Genomic DNA, 11590 nt, shown 5'->3' with positions numbered 1-11590 from the left:
AATAAATGGCTTTAAACTGTGTTCAGAGAAACACATTTCTCTAACAGTGGGAGGGGGCATGAAAGGAAAACACTGAGGGCAAGGGGGAAGCTGGGGAGCAGGCTTATAGGTTCCCCATTTCCTCTTCAAATTTAGCAACTCCAACTTCAAACTTAAGTCACCAGATTTTATTAGAAGAGATGACTAGACCTTTCATGTACCCATATTCCCTGAAATTTTCTTTTCTTGGCTGCTCTTTTTAATTCCTTCTTGTTCTTAACATGGAACTGAAGGGTCTGACATCTCTTTTTCTTTTGGGCTGAAACATACTTTTTTTTGTCTTTTTCTCCTCTTTCTCATCCACAAGTGAAATTAAAGATGAACAAGAGTGAGCAAAGATCAGCATGGAAACCTAGCAATCTTACACATTCTTTTCAATTAAGTGTGATGGATTATAAAACTTCTTAGTTTAAAAACATCTATCAAGCAATATGCAAAAATTAAAGTGACACACAAACATTACGTCCCATTATCTTGTAATTTTTGGAGTTGCTCATTTGCATCTAAATGTCTCTTGTCACGAGGAAAGACTCTTCGGGAAGCAAATTCTTTGTACTTCTTTCTTATATGATTACCCCTAGCTACAACTCCATTAGGGCAATTTCTCCCCACCTGGGGATGGGAGACTGGAATGGATCAAGTCCTCAGTTTCTTCAGCAATCTTCAGCTTTGGTTTCAGGGCAAATTAGATCCAAATCTATTTCACAGTTTTCTGCTTAAAGATGCTCATTCTTTAAGTCATATTCTCAAAGCTCCTTCAGTGGAAGTGAATGAAGACACACAGTATTTGCAAACCGTCACACATCTTCAGAGGATAATTACAGTATTCTTGAAATATCATGAATTTTCACTTTTAATCTTCTAGATAAGAATGAATTTATTTCTTGCTTCGAAGACAGTCTGGTGCGTTGAAAAGCCTGGAGGATTGTGACTCAAGTCTTGTTCTAATTACACACCAGCCTCTACATGCTTTGGGGCAAATGACTTTCCTTGTTTCGGCTGCAATTTTACCAATGGGAAAGCGTAGATGGTTCCTAAGATACTTTTCGATTTAGACAAAGGACAAATTTGAGAAAATTGTCTCCAGCTGTTGCTTCAGTCTTCAAAATCACCAAAGGCTTTGGCTTTGAAGTTAGGCTGTCAGAGGTGGCCCTTAATCGTCTACGCCCTGTGCTTCTGACCAGGCTGTCTAAAGGCAAGAAAGGTGGATCTTCTTGAGGTGACTGGCTTCTTCTCTTGTTGCTTGGGATTCTTCACATTCAGAGGTCCACGGTGAACTTCAGCTCACCATCATTTTCCCCTTACAATGGTATCACTGCAGTCAGGTCCAAGATGGTGATCTGGACCCCTCACTGACATTTCACCCAATACTCCAGATAGCCCTTTCACTAATTTCTTGCATTCCTCCTTCATCATTGCGTCATGGCCCCTTTAAGGAAGCGGCCATAGTTGAGTAGTGGGACCAGCTGCTGGCAGCAAAGAGACTTGCAGGATTTGGCCTACCCTGGGCTACTCAACGCGCACGCTCGGGACCGGGGGCTTGGTGGGAAAGGAAGGAGGGGCTTAGGGTGCGCCTGCGCATCAAGGGCGCGCGCAAGGGGCTGGTTTGGTGATCCCTTTAAGAAACCGCAGGCGGAGGAATTTCTCTGAGAGAAAATAATCCTACTCACGGGGCCCCTTGGAGGCCATTAACCCCCCGAGTCCCGGCCCCCCCCTTTCCCGGGCAGGCCCTACCGCCTACGCTCGCACCCGTGGGATCTCAAGATCTCCGACCCGGCGCGCGGCATCCGCCCCCTCCCCACTCTAAGCGCCAGGCCCGGCCAGGTTCGGGGACGCTGCCGCGAGGCGGCTATTCCTGCAGTGTGGGCGGGGGCCGGGGGCCCGAGAGGTTCCGCCGCCACCGTGCTGGGAGCCGCAGCGGTTCCGAGCGGGGCCCAACATGGCGGAGAGAGAGGTGGAGTCCGGCCCCCGAAAGAGGGTAGGTGAGGTGAGGCAGAACTCGGGCGGCGGGGGGCGGGGCGGGGGCCGCGTCCCGGGGCCCGGGAGGGGAATGGGCCAAGCGTAGGCTCGTGGAGGCGTCGCCGAGGCCCGGTTGGGGAAAGGTTCCGGGCAGGACTGAGGCAACCTTGAGTCTGGAGCGCGTTTAGAGTGGTCCTTCGGCAGGTGGGACAAAGATTTGCTGCTGGTTGGGAGGGGAGGGGGAGGGGCTGTTGTTTTTGTGTTTTTAATTTTTCCAGCCCTGTTGGTGGGTTATCTGGGCCGGGAGAGGAAAGGTGTCAGATACTTAAGTGCATCTTTAGTGAACCAGAGTCTGGAAGTTTTAACAGGAGAGAGGTCAGGTGGGGGTGGTGGTGGCGGGAATGAGTCGTGGAGGGGTTTTCTGAGGAATAACCAAGAGGGTGTTTCAGGAGTACCATTGCAAATTCATTTTCCTGCCTTCTTTCCCCTCCCCCCATAACCGTTATCAAGACCAAGGTGGAGGTGGTGCTCTTACCTAAGAAGAAATGGGTTCGTTGGCTTGTCCTGATTTAGGAGAAAGATGTTGGCAACTATAAATGTCATGTTCTAGTCTAGTCCCTTTAGCAACAATTAAGAATATGGAAGAGTGTGACAAGTTTTGTCATAACAAAGATGTATCCAACCAACCTGCAGAGGTGAAGCCAATTCTACATAGGAGTTGCTGAGTGCTTTTTAAAGTTTGTCTTGAAACTTTTCTTATTTAATTCTGAGTGATTTTCTTTTTTTCAGATGGAGAACAATACTGTACTGTCAATTGAGCAGTATTTTTTAGATTTTTCTTTTATCACCCGTCCCCCCCTCCCCCTCGCCTCCCTTCTCCCTTAGCCTGCGTGTTAAGCAGTAAGTTTCCTACCAGGAATCTTCCTTTTTGTAAATGGTGTCAAAATGATCAACTCAGTGTTAAGACAGCTGCCTAGAAAATTACTGCTTAAATCCTAATCTTTCGATTTATCATAAAATTAGCAATCTCAGTGATACTACAGCTAACATTTCGAGTGCTTACCATGTGCCTGGCACTGTGCTTTATAGGAAGAATTAAACCTCAACATTTACTATGGGCTTCCCTGGTGTCTCAGCTGGTAAAGAATCTACCTGCAGTGCGGGAGAGCTGGGTTAGATCCCTGAGTTGGGAAGTTGGGAAGATTACCTGGAGAAGGGAAAGGCTTCCACTCCAGTATTCTGGCCTGGAGAACTCTGTGGACTCTATAGTCCATGGGGTTGCAAAGAGCTGGACACGACTGAGTGACTTTCAGGAGGAAACGTAGGTGTATAGGGGTTAAGTAACTAATATTAGAGAGCTAGTTAGGAGATTTAGCTGGGATTTGAATCCGTGTTTGTCCCAACTACAGTGCCCACATAGGGGTTTTTAAAGTCTATGTTTCTCTCCTTAAAAGCTTAAATGATAAATAACCAAAGAAGTGTCAAGTAGTGTTTTTTCCACAATTTATTAGGAAAATATTTTCAACTACTCAGCAAAACTGAAAAAAAAAATGCAGGATGTGTCCATAATGACCAACATTTAGATTCTGTCATTGACATTTTACTATACTTGTGTTATCAAATATTTATCAACATCTATCACTTTATCAGTTCTTATTTGCATTTCACTGTAGTATACTGAGCAATTGAAGTTTATCGTTGATAGTCTTAGGTTTAGAAAACTTTAGATCTCTCATGCAATAGTTAGATCTTCCTCATAGGACAAATTAAATTGTATGATAGTATGCCCAAATAGTTCACTTAGGATTAATATTGGTTATGGAATGCATGCATTTTGAAAGTTTTAAATTGTTGTTTATACTTTGAGCCAGTTTTAAACTGGATCCTCATTATGCTTGAGTGAAGGCATATGGCATGTGGGCCACCTGTTAAAATATAAAGAATAAATTATCTTAGTTGAGAATTCAAGATCATCTCTGAACCCAGTTGCAGCTAATACTGTTGTTGTTTTCACCATAGAAGATAGAATGTTCTAGAAAACATCTGTGCACTTTAGTAACAAATTCAACTAGATTTTAAATACTACTTTCTCTTCTAATACACTTAAAAGGTGCTACACTGATATCAGTGTAAACTTAATATTGTTTTTAACAGCATGTAACATACAGAGCACTTGTATAGGTTTTCCATGTTATTTTACCAGTTTCATTGTGGAAGAAGGTTACAGCCAGTCTCTTTTAGGCTCCATAATCTATTTTGGTTTTGATATTTGGTTAGAATGTTTAGTAGAGTTGTTTTAAATGGTGCACATGATGCATGTGCTTCCCCCCCGCCCATATTTTTGTCTCCCTGCACTAAACTCTACATGGGTTCCATGTGTACATTCTGAGCAGTTAGTGGGAAGTGTGTACAAAAGTATAGTATCTTTTTAAAGAAGCTGTGGTACATATATAAAATGGAATATTACTCAGTCATAAAAAGGAACACGTTTGAAACAGTCCTAATGAAGGGGATGCATCTAGTGAGTCAGAAAGAGAAAAACAGTTACCATATACTAATGCATGTATATGGAATCTAGAAAGATGGCACTGATGAACCCGTTTGCAGAGCAGCAGTGGAGACAATAGACATCGAGTACAGACTTATGGACATGCCTGGGTGGGGGAGGAGGGGGGGTATGGCCAGAGTAACATGGAAACATGTATTACCATATTTAAAATAGATACCAAAGGGAGTTTGCTGTAGACTCAGGGAACTCAAACTGGGGCTGGATAACAACCTAGAGGGGTGGAATGGGGAGGGTGGTGGGAGAAATGTTCAGGCGGGAAGGGACATGGGTAAACCTATGGCTGATTCCTGTTGATGTTTGGTAGAAACAAATGTAATACTGTAAAGCAATTATCCTTTACTTAAAAATAAATTTAAAAAGTACAATATCTTTTAAAATAATCTGTTTGCCTTGAGGTAGTTTAAACTATATAGGCCTAGATAATTTATTTAATCTGAAATTGCATTGATGTTGTTTTGGTGTTGTGTTTATGATACTTACTGCCTTTGACTTTTATAATCACAAGTCACAAAAAAATTGTTGAGTACCTGTGCCTGTTGGTGAACTGTGTTTTAGGCATTGTGCTACGGTATATGGTATGTATGATCATTTAGAATTACATATTCTGACTTGTCTGCTAAATTGTGAACTCCATAAGCATAGGGCCATTATATTCTTTTTTGAACCTCTAATACGTATGACCTCCATGTGATAGGGACTCAAAAATTGACTTTTGGTAGTTTACTTGTATTAGAGGCTCTATGGCTTGGGTACCAAGTTATCTGGTTTGTAGTTTTGCGACCTTCTGTTAATCTTTGATATCACCCTTTATATTCCAAATTCTCCTTTGTGAATTTAGATTTAAGGATCTTGTGATTGTTTTGGATTACAGTTAGATGGGAGAGTGTGTTTTAAAACCATTGACTTAACAACCTTAAATTCTTTGTAGGTCTGTCTCATGTCTTATTTTTATGTTTATGGGCACTTAGGACAATAGTAATACCTAAGGTAAGACTGATTTAATTGTATTCAGACTATATCTGAATGCCAGTCTCTCAATTTGTAAACATGGAGAAGCTGAATATGTGGGTGGGTGAGTACCACATCCATCTATCATCTCTGCTGTACAAAGAACCAAGTTCATATGAAGGCCAGTATTATACACACACACTCACATACTCTTTAAAGTCAGGATATTTTTCAGATATTATTTATGAGTTTGTTTAAGATTATAAAATTTTTATTTTCTGAACTAAGCTTTAAAATTCATAAGATAGGCTTATAAGTAGTGGGATTATTTTATGCATGGTTATTGTAATAAACTCTTATGAAGCATGAGCTCTGACTAAATCTGGTGACCATATTTTTTTGTGAAATTCCTTTATCTTTTCAAAGGTTACATACAAAATTATAATAACTTTTGTAAATGTATGTATTATTATCTGGTTTAGTAGATTGTATCCATTTTCTTATTTAAACTTTTCTGTATATTAACTTTGAGATATATGTGTGGCATATGTTTAAAAGAAAGAGAAAGCATATGTATATAAGTATTATACTTCCATTTTTGTAAAAACAAACTGACCTTTCTCTCCTCTTTACATATGTGTCTATACTTGTATATGTATGAGCTTGGAGAAAGTTGTGAAGGACGTATGTCAGCTGTTACCATTATCTTCAGCAGATGGGGATGAGAAAGGAAAAGGGAGACTAAGGGAAAATTTTGCAAAATGGAAAATTTCATGGGGTATAAAATTAAAGTGAAAATGTAAACTATGTTCTCATTGTAAATATGTTAAAATTGAACATGCATGTAGACAAGGAATAGAAAGTAACATGAACAAATGAAAACATTGATTTTACTATGTGATGGGATTATGGAGAAGTTTTGTTTTGTATTTCTGTTATTTTAATATTTTATAATAAAAAAATTGCAAAAGGTTAATCCCTCTTAATTCCTTAATGAACTTTTTATCTTTGGTTTTTCTATTAAATGTGTTGCTTAAGAACATGGTGGTACATATCATTAAAAATATTTGCAGTAAACATGTGCATAGTGTAAGTTATCTACTTACATATCTACTTCAAAATGCTCCTTATACATTGAGTGTATAAAGAGCATTTTGGAGAGACCATTCTAATGATGACAGTGATCCTGAATTGTTTTCACAGTGCGCATCTTGTAACTAGCAGAGAATTCTACAAATAATGATAATATTTATAAACATTTATGTGCCATTCTAAAGGTTTTACATGCAGTGTATTTTTTAATTCTCATTAATTCCATAAATAGTAGTCAACTATTACTGTCCTGTTTTATACAGGAGGAAACTGCAGCACAGAGAGAGCTCAAGGTCATGATATATTAGGCTAAAGTAAGATCAAGTGCCACTTGAAAAATTGTACTGTTTGATAAGTAGTATAGGTTAGAATTCATTATATTAACATACAGTAATTAATAAACATTGTACTTAGTTGCTCATGTCTGACTCTCTGTGGTCCCGTGGACTGGAGCCCAGTAGGCTCTTCCATCCATGACATTTTCCAGGCAAGAATACTGAAGTGAGTTGCCATTTCCTCCTCTGGGGAATCTTCCCGACTCAGGGACTGAACTCATGTCCTCTCTTGCATTGGCAAGTGGAATCTTTACCACTAGTGCCACCTGGGAAGCCTTTAGTAAACATATACATTAGTTATTAATATATGTGATACAAGGTAATATGTGTACATAATAGTATTGGTTCAGAATTCATTGTCTGGAATTTTTGGTTTTTAAAATAATATTGTAGTTAAGACTGCACTTCTACTGCAGGGAGCATGGGTTTGATCCCTGGTTAGGAAACTAAGATCCTACATGCCCTGTGGTGTGGCAAACAAAGCATTGAAATATATTTAAATCAAACTGATACAAATTATTTCTCAAGAAGCATCACATTAACTTTCTGCCTGTGAAATATATCTTGCGATAACCTTAAAGCATATCTTTGCATCTCACAGGCTTGTTTTTAAGAAATATACACTAAATATTTTAAAGCTATGATTCACTTAAAAGATAAAGCTTATGCTTCCTTTGAAAATGGAATGCTTTTATTATGTGATAAAATATAAGTAGATAAATGTACAGTTGCAATTTCTCTGGATATTTAGAAAATGTTTTTGAGCTCTGTGTTAGATCAATCACTTTTTTTTTTTAAGATCAACCACTTTTTAAAGAAGACTGACATTTCCTTTAAATATGCTGATTATTTTACTATGAGTTAACTGTATGTAATTATTTTCGCAAAAGAAAGAGAAAGGAATTTTAACATAGTATTAGGTTGTACCATACAGAATTGCTAATATTTGATCATTTTAACTACATAGATGCCTTTCCATGTGGCTCAACTCAGTAGTAGGAGCATGGACTTTACAAAGTCAGGTTATGTACAACCTCTAGTATTTAGCAATAGTATTCCTATGCCCAGTTTTTTATGCTTAGGGAATACTAATAATGTTATTTTAATTTCATTCATTCTGGTCTCACAGAAGCTTGAGCTAGCTGCCTTCCTGTCTTTGATGAAAGACAGTACATAAGCAAACCTTTTGTTGTCCAATATTTAGGCTCCCCACTATTCCTTGAGGCCAAGGATCACGTGTGTTCATTTTTTTTTTATATTTCCCAACATATAAATATACACAGTCACATATATACTACATATTCATAGGCAAGATTAAAAAACTGTACTGTATTTCATAATTCCGTATCAATGCCGAATATGAAAAATATATTGGGGCAGTGAATCCCCATGTTCTTAATACCCAGCTTTGACAAGTAAACAGTTATCAACATTTTGCCATTTTTTATCTCATCTTATTTCTTCCTGCCTTCCTTCTCTTTTTTTTTTTTGATGCAATAACTTCAAAGAAATCTCAGGTATCACATCATTTAATCTATAAATACTTCCGTATGCATTTTTAACAGGTAAACGACACAACCACAATGCTAAACAAAATTGATTTCCTTAATCCAGTTTAGATTTCTCTGATTATTAATAAGTGTCTTTTTACAATTGTTCTGTTTAAATTACTGTGCAAATGAGATTTACCTCATTTACTGTGCAAATGAGGCTTATATGTATCTTAAGTTTCTGTTAACTTTAACCATCCACCCTCCCACTTTTTCCCATGCTCTTTATTTGTTAAATATATTCCCTCTTTTGACCAGGAGAGTTTCCCACATTCTGGTTTTCGCTGATTGAATTCTCATGGTGTTTAACCTTTCATATTTCCCACAAAATAGATATAGAGCAATTGTTCTCTATTTTGGCTGAAACATTAGGATTACTTGGAGAGCTCTTAAATATCTTGATTCTCAAATCAATTAAATCAATTCACAAGGTGGATTCTAGGCATCAGTATTTTTAAAGGCAATTTGATCTCTGGTTTCATTGCCTTTTCTAAATCCAGCTTGTACATTTGGAAGTTCTCGGTTCGTGTACAGCTGAAGTCTAGCTTAAAGTATTTTGAGCATAACTTTGCTACCTTGCGAAATGAGCACAATTGTATGGTAGTTTGAACATTCTTTGACATTGCTTTTCTTTGGGATTGGAATAAAAACTGACCTTTTCCAGGCCTGTGGCCATTGCTGAGTTTGCCAAATTTGCTGACATACTGAGTGCAGTATTTTTTTTTTTTAAACTTTACATAATTGTATTAGTTTTGCCAAATATGAGTGCAGTATTTTAACAGCATCATTTTTAAAGATTTGAAATAGCCCAGTTGGACGTCCATCACCTCCACTAGGTTTGTTTGTAGTAAAGATTCCTAAGGCTCCCTTGACTTCATACTCCAGAATGTCTGGCTCTAGGTGAGTGACCACACCATTGTGGTTATCTGGGCCATTAGGAGCTTTTTTGTATAGTTCTGTGTATTCTTGCCACCTCCTCTTAATCTCTTCTGTTTCTGTTAGGTCCATACTGCTTCTGTCCTTTATTGTGCCCATCTTTGCATGAAATGTTCGCTTGGTATTTCCAATTTTCTTGAAAAGATCTTTAGCCTTTTCCATTCTATAACTTTCCTCTATTTCTTTGCATTGTTCACTTATCTCTCCTTGCTATTCTCTGGGACTCTGCATTCAGTTGGGTTTATCTTTCCCTTTCTCCTTTGCCTTTCACTTCTCTTCTTCTCTCTATTTGTAAGGCCTCCTCAGACAACCATCTTGGCCTTGTTACATTTCTTTTTCTTGGGGATGGTTTTGAATACCACCCCCTGTACAATGTTATGAACCTCTGTCCATAGTTCTTCAGGCACTCTGTCTACCAGATCTAATTCCTTGAATCTATTTGTCACTTCCACTGTATAATCATAAGGAATTTGGTTTTTCCCTGGGTAGCGCACGTGGTAAAGGATCTGCCTGCAGTGCAGGATCTGAGTTTGATTCCTGGGTTGGGAAGATCCCCTGGAGGAGGAAATGGCAACCCACTCCAGTATTCTTGCCTGGAAAATCCCATGGACAGAGGAGCCTGATGGGCTACAGTCCATGGGGTCATGAAGAGTTAGACACTACTAAGCGACTAAACACTACCTGAATGGTCTAGTGGTTTTCCCTTATTTCTTCAGTTTAAGCCTGAATTTTGCAAGAAGGAACCTGTGATCTGAGGTCAGCTCTAGATCTTATTTTTGCTGATTGTGTAGAGCACTCCATCTTTGCTTGCAAAGAATATAATTAATCTAATTTTGATATTGACCATCTGTTAATGTCCATGTGTAGAGTCATCTTTTGTCTTCTTGGAAGAGGGTGTTTGCTATGACTAGTGTGTTCTCTTGGCAAAACTCTGTTAGTCTTTGCCTTGCTTCATTTTGTACTCCAAGGCCAAACTTGCCTGTCACTTCAGGTATCTCTTGACTTTCTCCTTTTGCATTCCAGTCCCCTATGATGAACATCTTTTTTTGATGTTCTAGAAGGTTTTGTAGATTTTTGTAGAACCTTTCAACCTCAGCTTCTTTGACATTAGTGATTGGAGCCTAGACTTGGATTACTGTGGTGTTGAATGGTTTGCCTTGGAAATGAACAGAGATCATTCTGTTGATTTTGAGATTGCATGCAAGTACTGCATTTTGGGCTCTCTTTTGACTGCGATGGCTACTCCATTTCTTCTAAGGGATTCTTGCCCACAGTAGTAGATAAAATGGTCATCTGAATTAAATTCGCCTATTCTGGTCCAGTTTAGTTGACTGATTCCTAAAATGTTGGTGTTCCCTTTTGCCATCTCCTACTTGACCACATCCAGCTTACCTTGATTCATGGACCTGAAATTCCAGGTTCCTATGCTGTTTATTTAACTTACATGCAGAGTACATCATGAGAAACGCTGGACTGGAAGAAACACAAGCTGGAATCAGGATTGCCGGGAGAAATATCAATAACCTCAGATATGCAGATGACACCACTCTTATGGCAGAAAGTAAAGAGGAACTCAAAAGCCTCTTGATGAAAGTGAAAGTGGAGAGTGAAAAAGTTGGCTTAAAGCTCAACATTCAGAAAACGAAGATCATGGCATCTGGTCCCATCACTTCATGGGAAATAGATGGGGAAACAGTGAAAACAGTGTCAGACTTTATTTTGGGGGGCTCCAAAATCACTACAGATGGTGACTGCAGCCATGAAATTAAAAGACGCTTACTCCTTGGAAGAAAAGTTATGACCAACCTAGATAGCATATTCAAAAGCAGAGACATTACTTTGCCAACAAAGGTCCGTCTAGTCAAGGCTATGGTTTTTCCTGTGGTCATGTATGGATGTGAGTTGGACTGTGAAGAAGGCTGAGCGCCGAAGAATTGATGCTTTTGAACTGTGGTGTTGGAGAAGACTCTTGAGAGTCCCTTGGACTGCAAGGAGATCCAGCTAGTCCATTCTGAAGGAGATCAGCCCTGGGATTTCTTTGGAAGGAATGATGCTAAAGCTGAAACTCCAGTACTTTGGCCACCTCATGCGAAGAGTTGACTCATTGGAAAAGACTCTGATGCTGGGAGGGATTGGGGGCAGGAGGAGAAGGGGACGACAGA

General features: G+C 39.1%; 1 protein-coding gene across 7 annotated transcripts in view; it reads left to right on the top strand.

Annotated features, from left to right (window-relative positions):
* Positions 1-1627: 1627 nt before the first annotated feature.
* The window catches only part of ZMYM4 (zinc finger MYM-type containing 4), a 163910-nt gene continuing 153947 nt past the window's right edge, over positions 1628-11590 (top strand). For 2 of the 7 annotated variants that reach the window (XM_005892637.3, XM_070368447.1), the window contains exon 1: positions 1628-2017. In XM_005892637.3, coding sequence (XP_005892699.2) covers positions 1979-2017 — 39 coding nt within the window. In that variant the 5' untranslated portion in view covers positions 1628-1978. Of the gene's footprint in view, positions 2027-2183; positions 2203-11590 lie in introns of those variants that run through there. The other 5 variants (XM_070368445.1, XM_070368444.1, XM_070368452.1 and 2 more) reach the window with 4 other exon arrangements.

The sequence above is a fragment of the Bos mutus genome, chromosome 3, assembly GCF_027580195.1.
Source record: "Bos mutus isolate GX-2022 chromosome 3, NWIPB_WYAK_1.1, whole genome shotgun sequence".
In the NCBI taxonomy this organism is placed as follows: Eukaryota; Metazoa; Chordata; class Mammalia; order Artiodactyla; family Bovidae; genus Bos; species Bos mutus.
Note: the sequence above shows the minus strand (reverse complement) of the source record. Positions and strands in the feature narration are given on the sequence as shown.